The sequence below is a fragment of the Anopheles cruzii genome, chromosome 3, assembly GCF_943734635.1.
Source record: "Anopheles cruzii chromosome 3, idAnoCruzAS_RS32_06, whole genome shotgun sequence".
Classification (NCBI taxonomy): domain Eukaryota; kingdom Metazoa; phylum Arthropoda; class Insecta; order Diptera; family Culicidae; genus Anopheles; species Anopheles cruzii.
In genome coordinates, this window is record NC_069145.1 from 39,980,082 (window position 1) to 40,004,746 (window position 24,665).

The 24,665-nt window shown below is 52.0% G+C and overlaps 5 protein-coding genes across 5 annotated transcripts; 1 reads left to right on the forward strand and 4 right to left on the reverse strand.

Annotated features, from left to right (window-relative positions):
* Positions 1 to 108: 108 nt before the first annotated feature.
* Positions 109 to 962, reverse strand: LOC128273665 (uncharacterized). The gene is made up of 2 exons (XM_053011687.1): positions 648 to 962; positions 109 to 559 (listed from the first exon to the last, which is right to left on the reverse strand). The coding sequence occupies exons 1-2, from the start codon at positions 679 to 681 to the stop codon at positions 330 to 332; spliced, it is 264 nt and encodes an 87-aa protein (XP_052867647.1). The 5' UTR covers positions 682 to 962; the 3' UTR covers positions 109 to 329.
* A 1,515-nt stretch (positions 963 to 2,477) lies between these two features.
* On the reverse strand, positions 2,478 to 3,679 carry LOC128270387 (uncharacterized). The gene is made up of 2 exons (XM_053007786.1): positions 2,863 to 3,679; positions 2,478 to 2,785 (listed from the first exon to the last, which is right to left on the reverse strand). The coding sequence occupies exons 1-2, from the start codon at positions 3,677 to 3,679 to the stop codon at positions 2,478 to 2,480; spliced, it is 1,125 nt and encodes a 374-aa protein (XP_052863746.1).
* Positions 3,680 to 5,120: 1,441 nt separating this feature from the next.
* Positions 5,121 to 6,870, reverse strand: LOC128274258 (protein apnoia). Its single transcript, XM_053012390.1, has 3 exons — positions 6,753 to 6,870; positions 6,189 to 6,322; positions 5,121 to 5,252 (listed from the first exon to the last, which is right to left on the reverse strand). Exons 1-3 carry the CDS (start codon positions 6,868 to 6,870, stop codon positions 5,121 to 5,123), a joined length of 384 nt encoding a protein of 127 aa, XP_052868350.1.
* Positions 6,871 to 9,849: 2,979 nt separating this feature from the next.
* LOC128270388 (uncharacterized) lies at positions 9,850 to 11,837 on the forward strand. The gene is made up of 3 exons (XM_053007787.1): positions 9,850 to 9,870; positions 9,953 to 10,169; positions 11,173 to 11,837. The coding sequence occupies exons 1-3, from the start codon at positions 9,850 to 9,852 to the stop codon at positions 11,835 to 11,837; spliced, it is 903 nt and encodes a 300-aa protein (XP_052863747.1).
* A 157-nt stretch (positions 11,838 to 11,994) lies between these two features.
* On the reverse strand, positions 11,995 to 16,804 carry LOC128272145 (acyl-CoA Delta-9 desaturase). The gene is made up of 4 exons (XM_053009895.1): positions 16,658 to 16,804; positions 16,418 to 16,583; positions 12,803 to 13,325; positions 11,995 to 12,727 (listed from the first exon to the last, which is right to left on the reverse strand). The coding sequence occupies exons 1-4, from the start codon at positions 16,802 to 16,804 to the stop codon at positions 12,340 to 12,342; spliced, it is 1,224 nt and encodes a 407-aa protein (XP_052865855.1). The 3' UTR covers positions 11,995 to 12,339.
* Positions 16,805 to 24,665: the final 7,861 nt, after the last annotated feature.

A 24,665-nucleotide genomic window follows, 5' to 3' on the forward strand; every position in this document is an offset into this window, starting at 1 on the left:
ACCACAGTTTGTGATTATAGCAAACGTTGCGATCTGTAGGCTAACGGAATTGGGAAGCAGCAGTTGGTTATCACCAAGATTGAACCGAACGTTGTGTTTGATGGGTCTCAAAATCGTTTGTCGTTTATTGTTCCGATTTTTTACTCCAGCGCAGTGCAACGCTTGCATCCACCGCCTCAACAGATTCACCTGACGACGAGATTTCCCCCGATCGCATGCTGCGCACGGTTCTCAACTAATTGTTAAGTTTCATAAAACAGGCACACGTATTTCGCTGTGTTCCCGCAAAATGTTACGCTGAAAGGATAAGTGTTCCCGGTTTGCAGATGTTAGCCTGATGCTGGTCCCGGTGGTGGCGCTACTGTCGTCGTAGTTTCCAAAGTAGTAGTAGTGGCCACCGTAGTCGTTGTCGCGCTCAACAGTTTGTCCAACTGTGCCCGGCACTCGTCCAAATCGGCTGCATTATTGTTGTTCGATACGGCCAACGCTATCACGGTGATCACGAACGCAAACAGGGCCACACTAAGGAATGTGACCAGCTTATTGTTCATAATCAACTCTGTAGAGAAGAAAACAATGGCCAACGTTAGTGCCATGGTCAGGATGCGGCCTGCGCAGGCTGCTCGAATTTATTGGTTTTCACTCACCGCCGACATTGCTCATACACTGGGCGCAGCTCATCTTGATGGTTTTAGTAGGTTGGAACACTGTGCAACGTTAGCTCACGGTTCCGTGTGGCGCCACCGACGTTTTGGTGACTTTTTCTTCACAGTACGGCGTTGACCACGGTTCAACCTTTTCACTCAGCTGACACACTAATGACTAGCAGCCAGCAGCATTACGGTACAGCCACGAATGCATAGCAAGTGTAGGGTGTATCATTATCGCCTTATACAAACTGATAAAACATCATATCGCACCGCGATAAGACACACTTATCGATCCGCCCCACGGGTCTTGGGTTACGCACAGAGATTTAGTAAGCGTGTCAGTACTTTGCGCCTGTAAAAGTGTTCTCTCCGCGACCAGCATAAAGTGGAATTCTTATGCGGAATGCTGCAATGTTATGGCAGTTCCCAGCTTTTAGAAGGCGTGCGATAAGCGAGTTATCGCTCACGATGCCAGCTTTCAAGGATGGCCTGGTTTTCTTTGCTTCGAGCACGCTGAGTCACCGAGTGTTGCAACACCAAGCAAGTCATTTGAAACTGTTCGAAGAAAGCGAACACTATCAATGACTGGGCCAGAGATAACGATTTTCCCTGACTCGTCCCCTTAAACCAACGGACGAAACGGGCTTTTCCTTGGCAGCCCACGTAGCCAGCTACCCGGGTAGTGCGCCTGAACGTATGCAAACCTGCAAGGCCGGGCAGAAGTCCGGGCGGTCATCGCTTTAAATGTTTCATTTTCTTTGATGTTTCGAGGCGATCTGATAACGTCCGATTGACCAATAAATTACCATATCTCAAGCGTTGTACTGTTTCCGGTGCAAATTGAACCCCAAAGGCCGACAATTCTCAATCGCAATCTGTCTGTGACAACATGAACACCATACAAGTGCCCATTGCTCTATTTCGGGGATCGCTGGAGCTGTTTTAATAGGAAGACCTTAGATTTAACACCGGAAATTGAGTACCAGTGTGATCCATCTAGTGTTTGGAGTTTACACTCTCGATTGCTTGACTTTTAAAACGTCAAACCGAAAGCTATACACTTGCAGAAAATCGGGAAAATTGGGAGAATGAATGTTGGCTGATTGGTTCTTCGGCGAAATTGAAGCTGACATCTTGGACGACATTTAGTTTCAACAGGACGGCAACTGCTATTTTGCGCCCTATCTTTGGAATCCAGACACTAGATTGACCCTATAGCAAAGCAGAACCAGAAGTTTAAAGGCAGTACTCTCGGATTAACCTGCCATTGTTTGCCCGCTGATCGATCCGCTCGTTGTTCGCAGTTTGAGACAACGACCAAACCCAATCGCCCAAACCAGGGAGTCGTCCTATCAGCAGGTGTTCTTGCAGTTGTTACCTCAACAAGATAACAACGCACGTGTTTCGGGGGCAACAGCGCACGCCTTGGACGGTGGTTGTCCCGTTTGGCCAGACGGTGATCGGGACTCTTGGAGGCACACACACATACACGAACGGTCATACCGTGCTACTAAACCCAAAAAACCGAAGAAAAACCAAGGCAAAATATGCATCATTCTCCCCCTCCCCCCCCCCCCCCCCCCCGAAGCGGTCAATTATTCTCTTCCGTTAAGTTCTTCCTCACCTGGCGGGCGCGCCATGCCATGCCGTGCCGTGCCCGGCGGTGCTTTTTATTGTTTGTACTGGCTCAGAGCCACTGTGCACCCCGGCGCTCGCTCCCTTACCATAATTATAAGATACTAAGGCTCTAACAGAATATAAGTAAACACGGCGTTCGCTCCGTTCGCTTCCCACGGTCCGCTCCGGGATGAGCTAAGCCCTCCCCTCCTAGTTAACCCAATTGCTCGGCCGGCCCTCGGACAGGTACGCGAAGCCTTCGCTCGACGGCTCGTACCGCCGGTCGGGCAGATCTTTCACGTACACATCGCGGTCCTTTTTGGTGAAGTTCTTGAACGCGCCCAGCAGCAGCAGGAAGATGGCCAGCTTGCCCGCCATCAGCGACTTGAGCAGGAACAGCTTCACGGCCGTCAGCATGAACGGTATGACGGCGGACTGGATCAGGAACGGCAGTATGAACAGCGGTAACACGTACCGCAGCATCTTCTTGCCCCCGATGCCACCGCCCTCGGCGCGCCCTGTCGAAAAGGGGAAGAAACACGAGATACGTCAGCCCGCTGGCCGTCTGGCATCTGGTGGGGGTCTGTGGTCTTACCGGTGTGCAGTATGTCCCGCACGAGCTCGTGGTTCAGCTTCACCGAAACGACGCTATTCGGTTCATCGATCGTCATGTTCAGCACCGGCGGAAACGTGTACTTCTTGACCGGTTCGTCCACATGCGGTGCTGCCTGGCCCTGGTGCTGTTGTTGCTCCTTTGCCCGCTCGTCGATCTCCTCCAGAAGATTCTCGATCAGATCTAGCTCGGTCCGGTTCTGCTGCCCGGTCGGATGCCCGTCCACACCGTGCCAAACGTCATCGTCGCCATCTTCCCCATCGTCATCGTCGTCATCCTGTACCGTCGCGTCATCCACTTGGATCTCGTCCATCCGGTGCTCCAGGTGTAACGGAACCGCCCGGTCCTGTGCTAACGGCTCTTCGGTGGTGACGGCCACCACGACCGGTGACCCGACTGGCTTGCTCCGCACTCGGCTACTGAATTGCGCGGACGCTTTGCGCACGACCGGCTCTTCCGGGCTCGCTGGAGCAGTCGTACTAGAACCCACCGCAGCCGTCGTTGAATCGAGGTTAGTGAAATCACTAGCGGGCAGCGGCGGCGACGGGAGGTGGCTGGTGAGCGTAACGGGTTCTGGGTCTGGCCGTTGGTCCGCCGCACCACGCACTTCACTAACCTCTTCGATCGCTTCCGGCGGCTTTGCACTGGGCCCTGGTTCCTCGGTCCGGCCTTCAGCCTTCAGCTGCCAGGATTTGCGCATCTCGCCCGACACCGAGACGGGACACCCCACACACACCAGCGCAACCAGCACCCACAGTAGTAGTCCGCAGCCGCAGCATCTTTTGGCCGCCATCGCCATCGTTAGCCAGGCAGATTGAGCACTGGTCCGGAGACTGGACCGAGAGAGCTGATCCCAAACCGAAAGAGCTGATCCCACCACTTCACTCAAGACGTGACCGGTGGCCGGGAAAACACTTTTCCTCCCGCAGAAGACGAGTGGTTGGTGCGCACGCGCGTGTCTCGACGGTCGTACCTCGCTCGGCGGACTGGTGGAAACCGTCCGCCCGGCGGTCGATTATATTTTATTGAAAATGTGCCCACAGTTTTCCTTTCCCTCGCGCTTTCTCTCTCCATCTCGCTCTCTCTCTTTCGCTCTTTCTCTGGTTCTCTTCCGCGCGATCCGGGGCCCACTTTTCCGCGGGGCCACCGGTCTCTTTCGCACACTCCTCATCGTTCCGGTATATTCTTTCCAGCCACACATATGTACCGAGCGCCCGACGAGTCTTGCGAACCTCGGTCTTGGCATCCCCCAAGACCGGGCCGGTTGCTGCTGTCACACTCTCGCCGGTGGCAGCGGCGGCGGATGTGGGTCGCACGCACACCTCGTCCCGGCCAAGAATCTGCATCTTCCACGCACTGCACTTGAGCCGCGTGGCGTGTTACCGTCATTTTTATGATAATTCCCTGGCCCGGCTTTCATTGCCAGTGCCGAGGAGCCGAATGACGAAAGTGAAAACCTCACCCAGAGCCCCCCCCGGGTGGGAATCCCTCCCACGGGGTTCGTTGACGTTGCGGTTGTGGACGCACAAAATTATCACGTATTCGCATTCAAAATTCACACTCTGGTAGATTTTCAAAATTTGCAGACAAAACGGCGAATTGGGGGCCAGGAGGGGTCCGTGTGTGGCGCGCGCTGCATCAAGTGACAGCGGTGGGATCGTGGCGAATGAGGCCGCCGCCCGGTCGGGTACCGGTACCGTTCCGTTCCAGATCTAGATCAGGTTCCCTTTTCTGGCGAGCTGGCTAGCCAGCCAGCCAGAGATGTCTCTTCCTCGTCGGCACCCGGAAAGACGACAACCGGGAACCGGGGGTGGCGGTGTCGTAGGAAATGGCACCGGACACTCGGGGGACACTTTCACGGTGGACCGGGCTAACCGTGATCGTGACCGGTAGGAACCTAAGGGGGCCCCAATCAGTCGGCGCCCAGCCGGCGGTGCTGAAGCGTTCTTTCGCCGAAAATAATGTGAAATTAAAGACACGACCGCGCACGTCCGACGGGACGGGACCAGAATTTGTAATTGTGGAGAAATTTATTCGGCACCAAACTTGCGGGGCTGTCTCCTCGATCGGAGGGCGCCCCGATTGGTATAGGTTTAACGATCTTTGGTGCGTGCTCGCCGGCCCATGGTCACGCCGGTCACGGCCGTATGTAAAATAAATAAATAAATAACTATCATAACGAACTAGAGCAGCGGTGCTGGCGGGCGCCACCGGGGCTCGGAGTCAGAGTCTCACACCCGTCACCAGTCCTTGTAGACGAGCGGAATGGGGGCCGGGGCGGGTGCACTGTAGGCCACCGGAAGTGGCGCGGGCAGCGGGGCAGGGAAGCTTCGGGCAATTACTTGCGAGATAGTAAGCACCAAAAGGATGACCTGTTCCGGAAAGTAGAAAGCACAGAATAAAACAAGGTACAACAAACTGGGTGACACTGCTCCGACTCTCCCTCCAGGTGTTGTGGCTTGTGTATGGCTTAATCTAAGTTAGAAGATAATCTTCAGAATAGGACTAATTGTCAACTAGTGTTTGGGTGCCGAAGAGTTAAAGTTTACAAAATATACAATATTTATTGGACGAACCTACAACTGACAGGTTCTCATACAAGTTTGACTTTGAAAGAAATCCATTATATTCTAGTTAGATGGCTGTAGTGATCGATATCTCGTAAAGGTCAAACAATTTCTAGTTTATGCTCGTTGTAAAGGGTCTACTTCACAATAAAAAGCTCAATGTTTAGGAGGCAATTGAATTTCCTTCTGCGAACGATCGTGATCTAAGCGTGGTGCAGCAGCACAAACGGTGCCCAAACTGGGACTAACGGGCCAGGAAGGTTCTACTGTGTATTTGGTGGGACTTGAAAGGAATAATTTATTATGCGTTGCTTCCACACCCTGCAAAACACTAAATTCAGATCTCCAATGTCAACTATTGGACCGTTTGAAGCGAGCGATTAACCAGAAACGGTCAGAATTGGCCAACAGAAGAGGTGTTGTGTTCCTTCAGGTCTTCTATAAGACAAGACACAGACTTCTATACCAACAAATTATGCAACAAAGCAGTCCATATTTAACGCGAATCGGACCATCGGAAACATTTTGAATAATGTTTTGAATTCTCGCAAAAATATTGCATTTCAGCCAAACTAATACTAAAGTTCTAAAAGGCAACCATAAGAAAGTATAATTTTATAAAACTAATACTAAAGTTCTAAAAGGCAACCATAGAAAAGTATATTTTTACGGTGTTTTGTGATCTTTCTATAAATCGTCTCCATATACCCAAAAAAAAACCTCTGATCTCCGAATACTTACGCCAACTCCGAGGCCCTTCATCGACACCACGGTCAGCGCGGACAGTAGCGTTGTGATGACGCCAACGATGAAAGCTGCCGGAATCATGGCGAAGCTGATGCGCTTCAGGAAGTGGTGCCCGAAGGTGCGTCCCTCTGCAAGGATGAGTTAGAGCTGGCGGTTAGTCAAACTGGCGATCGGAATCGGTTGGAGCCTAACGAGATCCGAATCCTAGTAGTTCAATTTCTTTTTCTCGGCCACGACATGACCCGGCCGCAGTTAAAAAAATTAGACCGAAAAGCTGTGGCGGCGTGTGTTTATCGACCGTTGTTGCGGCACGACCGGCAAGTCCTGCTGAGATATTGCGAACGTGCCACGTATAATGACAAGCCCCGGCGCACAATGAAGTGATAAATTTGTTCTGCCCCACCGAGCACGCGATGTGGCTGGGAAGTCGACCCATTTACGGATGAGTAGAACCGCCTGGGGTTAACTTTCGCGAACCATCCCGCAATTAACCGAACTTGCACTGCGGTCGTTGATTAGCCGTTAGCCGCGCACTGATCCGCCATGCGGCTCACTAACCTGTCAAATCACCATCGTTAAGGGCACCATCGCTCGTTTCGGCCCCGTAAGCCAGGTTCAGGATGGCACACACCAGCACAACACCAACCACGGCCGTACGGCGATCAAAGGCAACCATTTCGTTCGCGTTTTTGAAGAAGATTTGATCTCTCAACCACTGACGATCTCGCGCCGTTAGAACGTCTGTTTAATCGCGAACGGAAAACCTGCGCAAGAGGAACTGTACCGGACGGCCGCTGGAACACTGACTGTGCCGTTGAAAATCGGTTAGTTGGCATTTAAACGGTTGCCGGTCGTGGTCGTGGTCCCCAAAAAGCCAATCAACTCCCTGATGGCTGGTGGGTGGTAGGTGTCATACCTCCACATTCCAAGCACCCCAAAAAGCAAAGCAAAGACATTGGCGCACGACAACCGCACGCTGCACGATTCCATTGTGTACCGGGGACCGACTTTGATGGCGGCGCTGAAGAGTGATGTCCAGTCTGGGGTGCTCACATTCGGGCAACCACCCGTTCGTTCTCCCCATTTTGGGGGCGCGACTTCCCGCACGCGTGGCCAGCGAATCGGGAGGATCGATTTCACCCACCGCGCCATACCGAGCGATCGCGTCCGGAAAAACTCTCGCTTTCGGTCACTTTCCTCGCGAGCCCGTAAAAGGGAAAACCCTGCCCATGGACACGATGCTACCGGATGCCGGATGCAAATCGCCGATGACCCATTAGCTGGGTCGATTATGTCCGTCAATGTGAAGGTTGCGTCCGGACGGGGACGATCCAACCACGGCGGCCGTGCTGGACTGGAAACGGAGTCTCCACGGGAAAAAGGGCACAGAAAAACGCTCGGCTGGGCCATCCGCGAAATCGATAATCTGGATCGTGGCCGCGGCAATAATTGCAACACTGTGTGCGCAACCCCAGCGATTGTAGGCCCCGTGCTGCGATCGGGGTGGCCCCTTTCAAGGGCACAACTTTCCAGCGACGCCAGCTTGGTGCTAATGAGTGGGTTCTGCGGGTTTCCCTTTTCAATCCACATATTTCTCCCCGGTCGGACTCGGTCACGGGTGATGATGAACAATTTTCCATCATTACCGTGATCGATCGGCGGGGATGCTTGCGTTGTCAACTTACTGTTAAATTTGTACCTTGCTGTGTGTGTTCGCCCTGCGTTACAAATTAGATTCAATAGCCCTTTAATCTTCTCATTTAAAGAGCGCTTGAAAGGTAATTTGTTAGCCGTTGGGCCAGACATCGTATGGGGTAAATTGAATAAACTCCATGCGGCATTTGTTTGGTTTCTTGTATTATTCTTTTTATCGTGGGTCCAGTAAGAAGTCTTTGAGCATTTTGTCACCGATTGCACTTAAGTCACCATTTATCTGCCCACACTGCTTCTAATTTGATTTCTCGTTTTACCGAGAAGAGAAGCTGCTTGAACTGATTTCAAGGATATTCTTTAAATTAAATTCGTTTGGCAAACATTGTTATTCATGGTGTCCAATGTTGTATAAGTAGAAAATTGTTTGTTTTGCAGAAATTACGAAATTGAAGCCCAAACATTTGTTATAAAACATCTGAAACGCTGCGTAAATTTAGATATTTTTTTTTAATGTTATGGTTTAGATGCTGCATGCTGATAGCAGGATGCAGAAGCTTTTTCGACTGAAATTTCGATACCAAAGGTTGAACTAGGGTAGCGCACACTCTATGAGAAAGTAGCAAAAACTTCAATAATCGACCATATTATAGTCTGTAATCATAAGACTAGTGACGGTGTCTAGGAAAGTGTACTGCGTCTGATGAATTGATTGGGGCTGATCCATCGCCAGATGATACCACTTGGCCTGAGACCTAATTCTGAGGTGCACTACTCATCTACTATCACTCTCTAATCTTTACAACACTCGGAATTTATCAACAAAACACATTTTCGCTTTCTTCTGCATTACTGAATTACAGATCATGTAGAACAAAAAATAATCATATTATCATGTACCGATGTGCGCGATGCAACAAACTGTCCTTCGCTAGTGTTAACTATATTATACTATATTTTATTACATTGTATAGTATATTTTCCTATTAAGCCTGCTGGCCCGTAGGATGATTCTAATAAATAACAAATAGTGTAGATTAGTACTCTTTAAAGTATATCTCAAACGGCCTCCGAATAATCGTTTGCCTTGTTATGCTGTTTTCAAAACGGTAAAAAGCCTTGCAAACCTTTCGCAGCATAATTTACACGAAAATCGAGCGTCAAAAGTGTCATAATTGGCATCGCATCCACTATCGTCGCTCCGAATCGAAAACGGGTGCAAAGAAAGCAAATTGCTGTGTAACAGATCAGTTACCGTTAAGGTACGAGATCGCTTATCGTTCTGTCTGATCCATTTTTCCTACCCTTCCTTCGCTTCAATCTACTCTTCGATTTAACGCTGTCGCCGGCACCCGGTTCCTGCGAAGCGCATCAGCCCGCCAACGGTTAAGCTCCGACAACGGCTCCAAGTACCGTCAACCGACTCCAGCGTCACCTGGCAAGCGCATCGCAGGCGCGCTCCTCCAACGACCCCACGCGTCCCTAAGCCCCAGTCCTGTGCTCCGAAATAGACCACGGATCAGCGAGATTCCGCCCTGCCGCGCCGCCGAGTGCATCATCGAAGCCCGAAACGTCAAACCGAAGCACTCGCAGCCACCTGGAAGCGCGGCCATTAAAAAAACCTGTACAGACTTGATTGAATTAACTGTAACTGGTCATCTTCACCATTTCCCGGCAAGGGCTCGACGCGAAACTTCCCGACCCCGCTTCGTGCCTAGCCAGCGGTGGAACTTGTTTCGGCATTCGGCGTTCCGCCGCACTCAGGAGGAAATGGAACACAACGCCACGCGAAAATGCTGACCGACTGCCAAGACCTACATTTGTACCGGAAACAGGACACGTTCGGAACTCGGCTCCTTACCTTGCGAAACGGGATACGCCGTCGCGCGAAGGAAAGTGATCCACATTCTAGGCCCTCACAAATAGTCGCAAATGGAATCGGAGTCAATCGATCGATTTCACTGCCCAGCCGGCCAGCGACAAGCTTGCGAACCTCCGGATGGGCATGAGGCTGGCGCACCGGCCAGTAATAGACCGCCCAGTCTTGGCCCGGAAAAATTGCGGTACAACCAGTGGCAAGGAGTGGTTTTTCCACTTTCTTCGCACAGCCCACGGTGGCTGCCACGGAGCCGTGGACCGAGAACAAGGCCCCGGCGCTGGCCCCGGCGCTCGATCAGTCGCAATTGAGCTTCGCACCAGTCAAGAGCGCCGGCAGTTCTGCTCCGATCTGTGGCGCCGGTGCCGTATCTTTCTTCTTTGACGCGCGCGAAAACTGCGATCAGAAGCTCGTCACTCGCGGCAATAAGCTACTTCCGAAACTCGTGCGTGCGTGCTAGTGTGATAGGATTCGTTTGTTAGGGAGCCGTGTTTTTGTGAACTTCGTTGCCGGTTCCGGAAAAGCTGCGTGTTGTAGGAAAAACCGAAAATGCGTGTTCAAATTCTACTATTGCTGGTGATGGTAGCGACCTCTAGGTGTGAAACGCGCAAGCAATTTCACAGCAAATTCTCCAGCCGAGGCGCGCACCTTTTTCACCGGCCAGGTGAATCTCTTTCTCTTTTTCTCATTTCTCACTTTGACAATTGTGGCTCATTCTCACTCGCTCACTTACGAGGCCTGTTGTAAAAGTAATGATAATTTTGTGTTCTTTTCAAAAAGTATTTATTTATTTATGATTTTGTCCCCTTTAAAGAGATCCCCATCGGATATTATACACTTGTACCAGAGTTCAAAGACTCGAAGCACTTCAAAAAATCGTCGATACCGTCTCTATCTGCTCCATCGTAACGCAGCGTCGTCCTTTTATAAGCCTCTTCTGTTTCCGGAACAATATAAAGTCGTAGGATGCCAGATCTTGGGAATTTGGTGGCTGTGGCATCATTACACTGTTGTTTTGGCCAAAAAGTCTCGCAGAAGCAAGCAAAACCTAAACACTCGACAAAACTTGGCTCTTCGTTTTTTCGCATCTTCTCGGCCCTCTGAGAACATTTTGAACCACCGATAAACGCCGATTTGGACCAAAATAACTTCATCATAAGCCACAGTCAACATTTGAAATGCGTCCTCGTACTTAATTTTGTTTTTACACAAAATTTTATACAGCTTCTTTGCCATCCATTTGCTTGAGTAGAGAAAATTCGACGATGAGCCAAACCACGTCCAAGCAACCACAGCTGTCTAAAATTGTCTGATTGCTCAAAATGGCCGAACTTGTTACCGTAACTGGATGATATGAGTAGCAACATAACTAGCCACAACAAATCTAAAATCGAATATACGCAGTCCGCGTAAATACAAAATTATCATCTCGTACTTTATTACTCGCTTCAGAACTGCGAATCGAGACCGACGTCGTGTCGCGGGAATCGTACATCAAATCGATCCCACTGCGGGTGCTGAATTGCTTGGAACACGTGTCTGCCGTTGACTGCGGGAAACGGTATTTGTTGCAGAACATGGAATCGAAGAGCTACCGGTTCGCCAACACCGGCAACTTCACCCACGACGTTCAGCAGGTGCTGCTACCGGGCTACCGGTCCGCGGACAACAAGCTGTTCAGCGATCGGCTGCTCGCGCTGAACGGAAGTGACGTGAACGAGCGAATCGATCGCGGTCTGCGGTTGCTGTTCAACGAACGGATCGTCGATCTGCAGCTGGTGCCTGGGCTGGCCGTACGGTTAACACCGAGCGGCTCGGACCAGCTGGAGTTCTCCGTCAAGAAAGCCTTGGCCGTCGTGGACGGCGAAGTCGGTCGGGACAAGGCGAAGAAGGGCCTGAAAACGGTGTTGCAGCTGGGTGTACCGTTGATACTGCTACCGTCGATGCTACTGGCGGGCATCCTGCCCATGGTTTTGCCCGTCCTCAAGTTCGCTACCATTTTCTCGAGCATCGTGAACCACGCCGCCCTCGCCGCGGCAATAATGTACCTGGCGAAGCAGCACGCCGCCGAGCAGGAGAGCAAACAGACGGTGTACTTCAACGCGGGCTACAACTAGTGGCCGCGGAAAACACCCCCAGACAACGCAGAGGCTACGGGGCGTGGTGCAATAAGCGTGTGGCGCTCGGAGGAGACTCACCCAAGCCAAATACCTGCACCTGCACACCAATCCTGGCCACCAATGCCGAGACGCAACGGAACTGGTTCTGGTTTCTGGTACTTTATTTAATCCAAACTTAAGCTAGAGCTAAGGTAGAGATAGAACAATAAATAAACACGATGCGTTGTTGCGATGTGTTGCCCTCCTCTCGTCGCCATTGTGTTCTGTTCATCGTTGCCCCCGTTCCGGACGCCCTCTAGCGGGCAGTGCCGGTTGTCAGCATTGCCAGAGCTGCACTAGTGCTTAAGCCTACTACTACGGAAAGGAGTTTGCTCAAGAAGCAAGAAAGGACAGAGAGGCTCGGAGAAACTAAAAACAAACGTAACACCTTCTTTCCCGTATTTGTGTGTGTGTGTGTGTGCAAGCATCCCGCTAATGGTGTGTGTCACTTGGCCGCCGGTCAGTCGCTCCGGTTCTTGACGGTCGCGTCCAGCCGGTCCTGCTCGTTCATGTCCTGGTCGTCCCAGCCCCAGACGGCCTGCTCGGACTCGTGGTCCAACTGGTTCACGTAGTCGACCATCTTGGCCGTCAGCTCCTGCTCGCTGTAGGTGTGCGTGCCGTCGCCGGTGCGCAGGACCCGCTTCCGGATCAGGTCGTCCGACACCGACTTCAGGTCGTACGCCCAGCCGATGCGGGCGAAGAAGTCGATGGCGGCCGTCGTGAAGTTGGTGCTGTACGTGCCGAGCTCGGACGTTTTGTAGTCCCACGGGAACACGTGGTGGTAGTTGTGCCAGCCTTCACCGTACGCCGCCACCGCCACGAACGTGTTGTTCGTTGGCGAAATGTTGCTGCCGGGAGAGAGGTGAAAGAAAGGGTAGGTTAGCCGCCGGATCCTGCCGTTCCTGCTGCTCGGGATAACCTACCGATCGTACGGCTTCGTGCCCCAGATGTGCGCGGCACTGTTCACCAGCCAGGTCGCGTTCAGCGACAGCACGTACCGGAAGATGGCGACGACGTACCACGAGTTGGAGAACGTCTCGCCGAGGTAGTAGTACGCCAGGAAGGTCGGCACCACGAAGCAGAACAGCGGCATCAGCAGGGCGTAGTAGCGCTTCTGGAACATTACGATGGCGTCCTGCTCGAGGTCGCTCATGTCCACGGCCCGGCCGCGCGCCTTCACGTCCGGGTGCTTCTTCACCATCAGCCAGCCGATGTGCGAGAAGAAGAAGCCGCGGGTCGCGTTGTGCGGGTCGGCGTCGGTATCGGTGAACTTGTGGTGCACACGGTGGTCCCGCACCCACTCGAAGATGCTGTTCTGGAAGGCTAGCGTCTGCGCTAGCATCAGGAACAGGCGCAGCGGCCACTTCGCCTTGTACGCCTTGTGCGACCACAGCCGGTGCGCTCCGGCCGTGATGCCGAGGGCACCGCACGAACCCATCGCCAGTGCTGGGAAGGAAATTAGTCAGAGAAACGTCAGCACACAGAAAACCCACATGATCCATTTCACCGCAAATAATGTTTTGCAAACGATTGGTTTATGCTCATTGTAAAGGGGTCAGTTGTGAGTTACAGGTTGCTAACAATGGAAGGGAAAATTTAGTGCGTTTTACAGGTTTTCTTTGGCAATAGAGAAAATGCAAGCCAGGCCACTGAAATTTGGCTTTGTGTTTATGGATACTGTAGCCAATTCTGTAACAGCTAGTTGAGGGAAATTTTGGTTTCGTCGACCAATTCCGTCCTCCGACCAAAACCCGTCATCGAAAATGTTGATAAACTCACAGAAGTAATCAAAGTTTATCGGCATCGAATTTCCATCTGCGAACGATTGTAGTCTGATCGTGATCAACCGGTGGCCAAATTACGACTAACGACCAGGAAGGTTCTACTGTGTTTTTGGTGGGACTTGAAAGGCATAATTTATTCTGAGTTGCTTCGGTATGGACAAAAACTAAATTCAGATCTCTACTGTCAGGAATTGAAGACACGGCCCGAATCGGCCAACAAAAGGGGTATTCATCAGGACAACGCAAGGCCACACACATCTATAGTGTCTATCCAAAAACTCGGGAAACTTGGTTGGGAAGTTTTAATGCATCCAAACAATTATGACATTTTCCATACATTGCAAAACTTCCTGAGTGATGAGAAGTTGTGATCAAGAGACGATTGTAAAATAGAATGCTAAAGTCTTTCACCAATAAGGACCAAGACTGCATTATGAATCCGCCTTTAAAATAGCAACAAATTTCCAACAAAACCAGTACATGCTTGACGCAAATCAGACCATCGGAAACATTTTAAATAAAGGTTTGAAATGCACGCAAAAATAATGGTTTTCTTTTTAGCTAAACTTTTATCTCTCTCCGGCGCGTTCTCCCCCACGGCTGCCGGAGTAACGATCGGCCAAATTCACCTCGGCATATTAGCGACGATGATCCGCCACTCATCGGCGGCCATATCATTGGCATGATAGCGCCCGCGCACGATTCTTTGCGTGGTCGGCATGATCGCACAAGTTTTCGCAATTCACTGCAACTATCCCCATTTGAGCAGTGGGGACCCATCGGGTGAGAACGACCAATTTCCGCCCAAATTGCTCACTTGCGCACGGCGTCCCTCAAACACGCTCCCCGACCCCGGCGGAGGCCCAGAACCTATTAATCAATGGCGACCGGCCGACGGTAAAAAGTTAAACGAAAAGTATCGTTTGCATTAGCGCGCGCGCGCGCGTCTGCGGTATTCTAGACGAACCGATCTGCCTAATGATCTGCCATCGGTTCGCCCTTTCTTTCTACGTCAATCCCTTTTTCCCCCGTCCGTTCCACGCACCAAGTATTATTGATTTATGGCCTCGAGGCCGCCGCGCGCCCACAAAAACCGCGCGTTTCCGGCGATTAGGAAACAAAAACGAGTTAACAATTTCCACACACAGTCGGGGGGCGACATTGAGAGTGTCCTTGTCGACGGCGCGCTGACGTGTACCATCGGTGGCCATCGGTTGCGTGCGCTGCTGACTCACACGCAGCCTGTAGTACACACCCGCAACCGATATAACCCGTTGGATAATGTCATTATTGGCACCGAGTCTCGCCCAATTGGGCACTTCATTATCCCAACTAATTCCCAAGGCAATTGGCTAGTTAGTGATCAACTCTAGACCTGGAACAAGCGTGACGCACATGCGCCGGGTCCTTTGCCAGCTCGGCACCGGGACCGAAACGAACGCTCATACGTCATTAGCATGCGCCCCGACGGCGAAGACGATCCCGGCGCGCCCAATAATGGGTAACACACATTCTTAGGCCGCCGCCAAGCTGTGGCTGCCCTACTGACGTTCCGGCCGGCCGTGACGCTAACGCGACATGCGCAGAATACGGAATCACCTCCGAAACCGTTTCAACTCTCCAACTTGACTCCAAAGTTCCCGAGGGACTCTTCGCATATCGACGTATCGCGTGATGCCCGGCCATATGGTTTGGCTGGTCCCTTGCGTCACTCGCGTCGCGACAGTAATTACGACCTTAACGGCCTATCCATCCTGTCGTTTCGGGAATGGAAATTTGCCCACACATATCCCGCAAGCCGCCGCAGACAATCGATAGTTTGGCCGTCCTCCTCTGCTGCTGCGCGACGGCCTTCGCCATGTTATCTGCGCTTTCGCGAACGCGCCATTGAGGAATCGCGAACGCGCGCAACGGTGACTCGAGCCGCACGAGACGTTTGTATAAACAGCTGTGAGTGCAGGTTGCACTTTCTTTCCCGCATTTGTCCCGCACACAATGGCCGGACCCTTCGGGATGTGCACTTCAACCCTCTGCGCTCTCTGCATGTGTGTTTGGTCACTTTCCCCTTGCAGGCGGACTTGCAGAAATAGCGGACCGTACGGAGGGCTTTTGTATCGCTTCGGCATCCATCACACACACGCTGACCTTTGCCCACCAACCGGACCAACTTTCACTTTCGATCCGATCGCGCTAAGCCTTCCGGATCGGTGCAGTTTCCGGTTTGGGCCCTTCGGAAAAAGCACCCGTAACGCACGGTAACGCTGAGACCATTGACCACGGCGGTCCCGGGTCATGGGTCCCGGCTTCCCGGGCGAGCTCTACATTCGAGCACCCACCCAGAGACGGCTTTGTGCGAACGTGGGCCCGATGACACGTCCCGGTGTGGTTGATCGATCATTGTCGTCACGTCACGCCCGCGGCCCGGTGACACCCGCGGAATTAATCACGCGCGGCATCCGCCGGAGATCGTAACCGCTGTGGTGACCATTGATACCGACGATCGAAGGTTCGACGCGCGACACGGTCCTTCCAATCCTTTGAGCGTGAGCGTGTCAGGAAGTGGTCGTAAATTCCACATCAAATCACCCTTTTTGGCCGACCGATCGGTATGGCGCCGAAGGGCAATAAATCAAGAAAAGTCTCCCCCAGAAACTCGGTGCCTAGAATCCGAGTGCGGGTGTGGGCCCGGCCTTGGAATCTGCGCCGTTGGAAGAAAGGACCGGCCCGAAAGGACGCTGGACGGTTGCTACTTACCCATGCAGAAGGTAGTCCACTTGGCCGACGTCACCAGCAGATAGGCACCGTACAGGAATCCGAGATGGAGATAGATGAATGCGATAATGTTTCGCCACACGTAAACATTATTATACCGTCGCTTGGCGCTCGCTGGCTCCTTGGCTTCCTTCGTGGCACCGGTTTGCTGTGGATGTGGAGCGCAAGTGGGAAACATGAGCCTTCCGGACGATCTGCCGCTATGCTAGCTATTGTACCTACCTTTAGCTCTTCCACAATGGACGGTGGGCTCGGGGGTACGTTCAGCAGGGATTTGCTCTTGTAGAGCGGACCATTGTTGTTGCGATCTTCCGGCTCGATGCATGCTTCGGCAAGCAGCAACGAGTTGCCGAGGACGTTCGGTGCCATGGTTCGGTGACGCTGGGCGGAGCGAAGAAAAGAAACGAGAACCATCGTTACCGTGCGCGTAATTTCGATTTCGGTGAAATTCGCACGGCCCCAGGCCCTTCGGGGCCGTTGCGCAAGGATGCGATGAGAAGGCAAAGAGCAAGGATGGGCTGACCCGGACATCGACACCGGTGGAGAAAGCGTTCCGGCCGACCTCTGAACCGGTTATGCCTCCCGTTTTTTTTTTCGGCTGCTGGCGACGACTTGATCGTAGACGAACGGATGAATCCGCTTGACATGCTCGCAGCGAGCATTGATAAACAGTCTTCACAGCGTGGCGATCCTGGAATTCCGCGCGAAACGCACCGTACGTACCCTTTTCGGAGTGGGACCAAGTTAACCATTATAATCACGTCCCTTCCCGAGGGGTTTATCGTCGCGCTGCGCCATTGTGAGTACGGGGGCGATCGGTTCTCGGGGGCCTCGACAAATCGGTGCGTGTCGCCGTAGTCGAAACTCCCAAACCGGGGATCAGACCAGAACCGACTACATTAAATTTTGATTGACCGGTCCGGTCCGGCGGGAAGGGAATACCTTCATTGGTATTCTTGCGCGGGACAGTTTCCGACCCGAGGGTCTGCCCGAGTGGGTACTACACCTTCGTACGCACGGACATTTTCGCTTTATGGCCTCCCCGTCTTTTACGGCCATCGGCAAATAGTCCGAGCGCACCCGGCGTTTTTAGGCGTTCTTTTGTGCGCTCCTTTTTTTCTATTCAAACGCACATTTCCATCCCATCTCGCGATAGTGGAGTCGCCATCAGGCCCCACCCAGTTCTTGCAGTGACTTCATACGGTTACGCAATGGCTTCCCCGTGTCCTTGAGGGCACTGTTGAATGAGGAAACTGTTTGATCGATCTCATGGATCGATTCGGTGTGGTCGGCGACTACCAATCACGAATGTCGGGGGGTGTCGGTGTTCGGTGGTTTCTTCAAAACCTTGTAGCTTTTTGGTGAATTACCAGTTATCGTAGAATCAACCGTCTAATTAAAGGTTAGTACCGCTGAGTGTGGTTTTCACCGTTCCGGTGCCGAAGTTGGGTAATTCCTTTAATTAGACGAGCAACTAGCAGTCGCTAGTTGAGTTTTATGCTGGGGTTTTCATCCTGAATATTACTTAGAAACCTAGAGCCCATCTGCTGCTTTGGTGCATCGAGATTAAACGAAAGACTTCATCACAAGCGATGAACCCGAAACATGTGAAACACTACCACACGATACTTTATCAGACCACTTTTAAAAGTGTACAATAGTCGACCACCGTTTTAAACCGTCATGAAACTAGCTCTTGAACTAATTTTAAAAGGTGGCCACGAACATTTTCCGCCTGTGCAATGGCTTTGGTCCATAAAAACAACTCACCTAATGTCGTACTTGCTTGTTATTTATGGTCGTACTTCCCGTGCTTCGTTTCACGTTTTTTCCTTCCTTTCTATTGGTACCAGAAGCTTGTGATGGCTCCTACACCAAAGATGTATGCCCTACACACCGTGCTGGTGCCGTTCGTGCCAGTTTACAACCCGTACGTCAAGCGCTATGGGTGACCGTAGTTGTATGAAATGTAAAAACGAAACCTTCACTGCGCGGAACCTCAATGACAGCGGCACACACTTGATCTTGACCATCTAATGGATTTCTTTAGGGACCTGCTCGGACCGCATAGGGTCGGCAGCTTAGCTGTAGGCTTATTGGTGCCGTTGGTGGTTGGTAAAGAGCCTTCTAACGTACATACCGGAGCCCGCCGGCCGTAGCTATCAGGTGATCCGCAATGCGGCAAAGCCACCGTGAGATCCCACGTCGGGCGCGTAGGATCAACCGGTTTGGCTGAGTCTCACCGAACGAAACTGTAACGCCACCGCTGCGGCACGTGACCGCCACGCGATTCTACGGGGGGGGAGGAAAAGTGCTAGAACGGTGTGTGTCGTAACGTGGCCAACACTTTCACTCGGGGGAAAAGGTGAACGCCGCGCACCGACGGTGCGCTGTCGAAACGGTCAAGTTCACGGGACATTCCGGTAGACCGGTAAATCACCACCACATTCTTGGGCATCAAGCAAACCACCCGACCCGTTTTGGAAGGGCCATCTCTCTCTGTCTGTGCCGCCGCCCGAAAATGCAGCGTAGTTCCATGAAATAGCCGACGGGTATGACGGGCCCCCCTTGTGTGCGGCAGCCGTCACCCAGGTGAATCCGGATAGAACCACCCTTCAGATCTATTTTTAGTAAACAGATACGTGACTACCGCCACGTTAGGTTGGGCCAACATTTGTCCGGGATACTGAACTCGATCCTCGGGTTCGGGAAGTCGTCAACCCGGCTAGACAGCAAGAGTACTAATCCATACAGGGCAATTAATGTTCCTTTAAGTCTAAATTGACTCAAATTCCCATGATCCACGTGACGATCCAACGGTGCCGCAAGAAAACTTTAGTAACCTTAGGCATGTGTTGAAAATTACGCGTGGTAGTAATAATGTTAATTTATTACACAAAAGGCACCCGAATATCGTCTTGGTGTTCCTGGAATCTGGAACATCGTTTGACTCACCTACAACGTTATCGGTTACAATATAAATTGCACGGCGTTTGTGTGCAATGGTGAGGCCAAAGTAAGGCGCATTTGTTTTCCCCAGAAACAAACGGTTAGAGCGAAAAAAAGGTTGGCTGGCCACGCACGGTTATGTCAACCGGGGGAAGTTGGGTAACCTTCAGCGATGGGCCGTGGCCATTTTTTTTGTCGTAACTAATTAAAATGAAATTGCACCCGAGAGTGCCGAGAGGGCGCGCGCGTACGAAGTGCTAACAAGACCCGGACCGCCAAGACAAGGTCGCCTGCGGAAGAATCCCTAGGCCTAGCCGGGCCTGACCCCGGTCCGGACGCTGTTTTACTTGACACAGTAACGACCGGCAAGACAGGACAGGTTCAACCGGGCCGAGCTGAAGCAGAACAGACGATCCCATTCATCAGCTCCTTGTGCCAGACGCGAAGGACATGGCTCGGTGCCTCCGGTGAACAGGTTTCAGGTCCGGCCGGGCGCGCTCGATCACGGCCACCGCGTGATCCCGATCCCTGAATGATCTCTGACCCACCGCACGGCAGATGAACTGGCTGGCCTTGCGGATAGCAAAACTCCGCACACCGCGCCACACGCAGGCGGGTCAATTTCTCCAACAGACTCGCCCAATGCCGTTCGTGGTTCGTTAATTTGAGCTCGAGCTACCGAGATCCAGGCCCGGGAACGCAGGAAAACGTTCGGTCCAGGACAACTCTATATTTTTATGATTTTTTTCGCCTCCCCATCTCGCCGGGTCGCCGGAAATTTTAATGGAAGCGCGGCGTGGCAAGTTCATTGCCACTGTCGCTTCGGTTCCGGCGACGCTCCGGATTCGTGTGACACTCACGCAATGCACAATCCAAACATACCGAAGTTTGCATCAAACATGCCCGTCCGTCGGACGTGCTGAACGGCGGTGGACGTGACAAATGTTACGATACCGTTTCGCATCCCGCCATCGCCGGCGCCCCCGGGTTCGGGTTCGGATCTGGCTCTAGGCTGCGAGGCTCTACGGCTAGAGCGTTATGGCAAGATCGCGGTGCAATAAATCGCTCGCTGCTCGTTGATCCTTTTGAGTTGCCAGCGCGCCCTCCACACTACGCACCCATTGCGAAAAGGAGCAGTGGCCCAGTGGCGGTGGGCGGTGGTCACCTGCTCCAATTTAGAGCTTCTCTCGCGCCGGCCGCGCTCACCGATTGCACTGAACCTTCCTTCCGTTACCAGTGTGTGCCCTCGAAAACAAAACCGACAATAGAATCGCCTTTCGTAAAGCGTACGAACCATTCCTACGTACGGCCGCCGGAACACACACACCACACGCGCACACACACACACACACTAATATAGTGGCACCCCCGATAGCTCACCGCGCCCACCCGCGGGGGGTGCTATCGGGTGCTCATCGAACCAGACACTCTTCGACGACGACCCATCCGAAGGAAGCAGGGTGTAAAAACATAAAACTCAATGACCACACAATGTCCGTCCTCGGTTTCGGTGGGGTCCAACCGCGCGGGCGCTGTGGGCCGCTGGCCACCGCCAATTTGCTGACCAAAGGACAAATTGGTCACAGCGGCCGTACACGCACCACGCAAGCACCGCACCAATCCAATAAAGCCCACCCAAGCCAAGGTTGACATTGCCGAGGGGACACCGCAAGGGACTGAGCCCGGTTCGAGTAAATCGAGCACAGGGTACTTACGAACTGCGAGACTGCGAGACTGCGAGGGTTCCGGGTTCAAGTTTCGATTTTCACACGATTCTTCGGACCACTTGGACCTCAATAATCCACGCCCTTAACTCGCCACTAAATTGCCGATGTTCCGATGCCTCCAGACTCGCAGGCCACAACACTGTCGCGGGTCGTCACTTCACTGGAGCACCACGCCGTTAGTTCCGTTCGTTCTGCGCCGGAAGTTGGAAGAAAGGACGCGGAGCGCGTTCCGTACACCAAAGCACACCAGCGGCAAGGGGGCCGGCAAGGGGCTGCAGACTGCGTGTCCAACCTAGCCTTCGGGGCCGCACGAATTGGATGGGTCACAGATCGTCAGACGCGACGTCGACGACGATCCACTCGGTGTGCGATCAGTCAGTGTAATAAGCGGCGATCGTCGCTCGACAGGCTCTTTTATAAAACTTTTCATTTAACCCCACTTCTTCGGGCTTGACCCGGGGCCCCGTCGCCCGTCGTCCTACCTGCTGAGTGCATGGCTTTTTTCCCGCACCCCGCACGCCGTCCCGCACCACGCACACGCATAGCGTTCCTCCTTGACCGAGCCCGAGCATGCTTTCTCGCTTCGAATCGCTCCGTCCCGTGCGCACTTTGGGCCACTGGTGCTGTTTCACCCCGCGACAGGTATCGTTGCTGGTCTCTCCCGGTTTCGTCGCCACCGCCGCCACGTTCCGGGATCGCGCTTTCCACCGCGCACCGCAAAAATGGTGCGCTAGACATGTGCGACGTCATCGATCGCGATCGAAGGCAAACCATGCTGGACGGTCCGAGCGGCACGTAGAGCGACGGACGGCCACTACCACCCACCGGTGCTTCGATATTCCCCCCGGGGGGCCGATCTAACACCAGAACGATCGGGGTGTCTCCAGTTCCAGTAGTCACAGTAGAGGCCACGCGGCTTCTCTCAGCGTGGTCGTGACGCGCCGACCTACCATAATGTGGCATCGGATCGCTGCACACAATCGCAAGCATGATTGTTTCTAATGTAAACACCACCACCCACCGGCGCATAGATTTGATGAGCACACGAATTATGCATTCTGCCAATGGTCGTGGATTAATAGGAAGAAAAACCCAAGATCAAGATTGCGGGTGGTGCCGAGCGTACCGAGCAACTTTTGGGTATCGATTAATTGCTGCACTTCAATGTGTAATACCTGCCCAATATTCAGGGTATTTCCGAGTGCCGCGAAGTGTGAAAAACTAGCTTAACGCCCTCCTGAGAACCGTCGAGAGTTGGTGGGAAAAGCCGTAGGAGCACTTGGCCACCGTATGGAAACCACTCTCACCTCGCAAAACCTATACGTTTAACACTACCCACCCGGATCGGAGACATTATTTGTCGCCTTGATGATTTATTGCCTCCGGGCAAACATGTAGCTAAGTGGCGTTACTAATTCTAGCGGCAGCATTTTGAATCATCCTCGCGGACTTTTGCTCAAAACCGAGCCGCCAACGGTTATCGTATTAGTTGAAGGGCGGCCTAGCACCGCTTAATCATGGCGCGTGACGTGTGAAACTTCACACCTTCGGCCATTGAGTTGAGTTTGTATTGCACCCAAACGCAGGAAAAGCAAACCGCTCTAGGTTCTGGACACTTTCCACTCGCCGTGCAGTGCAGTGAATGACGTTTCCTTCCGATGCAACGACACTAAACACACTTCGTGGCGACCATGTGTTTCAAGCATGATCGCGCCAACAGTGGAATTAGCCAAGGCGCAACGGTCGGCCAACAAAAACCAGAATGCTACCCAAAACTTTTTCCCCCATCATTTCGTCGGGCTCGGTACTTTCTTGACGTCAGCCAACGCCTTGACGTGGAAGCGTCCGAATCGAACTGCCAGCAGCGCCGCCACCAGAGTCCTTCGTGGGCTGCGGAGAAGGAGTCCACTCAACCTTAATTGCCTCGGCGTGCAAGATGACGCAGTACTACAAACGGATGCCCCTTTTTTAATTACACGTGGTCTAACACTGTTTATTTTTTTCCAACCACAGTGACCATCTTCCGATAGACTGGGGAAGTTTGGCTGTGAAACTGTCCACCGCACGCCGGCTACTACTGCCAAGCGCGTCCGGTGCGGTGTTCGGATCAGAGTAGTGACACCCGCACTGCACTGGTTGAGATTACTCTAGTTATTAGCGATTCGTGACGACGGTGGCTACGGCTGCCAAGATTGGGTTCTATCTTTAATTTCCGCTTTTTCGTGAGTTTTCTGTTGGTACTTGCGCGAAGCTTGATCATGCGATTGATGGCGCACATGAAGGTTTACTGGCATTACCAGCCAGCGTATCGTCGAGCCCGCTGAGAACGGCCGTGAGGGCTCACGAATGCAATGTTCGTCACACACGATTCAAGACGACCTCCGCCAACCAGATTGTCACACGCTGGAAGCATTGCTGGGACCGATATCGGTCGAGAACGAATCGCTAATACGAAAACTGGCCTGCACCCTATACAGTGTCGCGTGATTAAGAGACTTAAACGAGCCGCGATCGGTGACATGCAATATCCGACGAAACTAATCGTAGCAGATTGCAAACTGTTTTCGAATTTGGTCGACGTGGGTAGAACTTTTTGTGCCAGAGTGAATAAATGCGAACAAGCGTTCGAGAAATAGAACAACAATATTCGTTCATGGAAAAAAGTTGTTTGCTATGGTAACAGTCCATCAGCGTTTTACCAATTACGGACACGTTCCCTCCACGGACAATATTTTATACTCATTCAAGGGATTCTAAGGTACGCCAGAAAAAGATTTCTCGTAAACCGATAAAAAGACAGTAGTCGTGTCTGAGAAACATGACCCAAAAAAAAAGTCATGAGAAGTATTTAGTTAGCCCTTTTTTATCGAAAACCTTCTGTGTCCACGGTTCTGGAGCAGGAACGGAGTAAACATATATTACAATTTTGTTGTTTTTTGTAGTTGTTGAAACAGCAAACCATTTACAGTTAAAAGCCTTCTAAACTCTTCACGGTACGGTAGTTCCCTGCGATAAGATTGGCACTTGTGACACGCGCCACTGTGAGGCTCGTTGTAAGAGTAAGAGCATGGTATGCATTTTACGGTCAAATTGCGTGTCGCCATCAAAACTTCAGCATCACACTCTTTACACGCTTGAGAACTAGAATGGTGGAATCGGATTTTGTGGTTAAACCTGGTTTGACATTTTTTTCGGCTTTTTGCTTATTTACAGTAATTCCACTGTAAAGAAAATTTACAGAGAGCAACGAACGATTTTGTAAGGTTTTAGTTCGCAAACGAAATGTAGTAAAAAAATGCGAATAAAACAGAATTCAGTTGCTAAATTGTACATTCAGACTAAAGGCTTTACGTCGGTCGGAAACTCATCTACTTCAACATCGTAACAAAATAAAACTTGAAAACTAAAATGTGCTACAAACTGGGTGGTTGACCAGCGTTTACTACTAAATAAACAAATTCCCAATAAACCGTCAAAAACGTTTCTAACGGCGCTCTTTTTAAATTTTCGTCTATCTGTTACTGCGCTGTCACACGGTGCATAACAGCAGATAT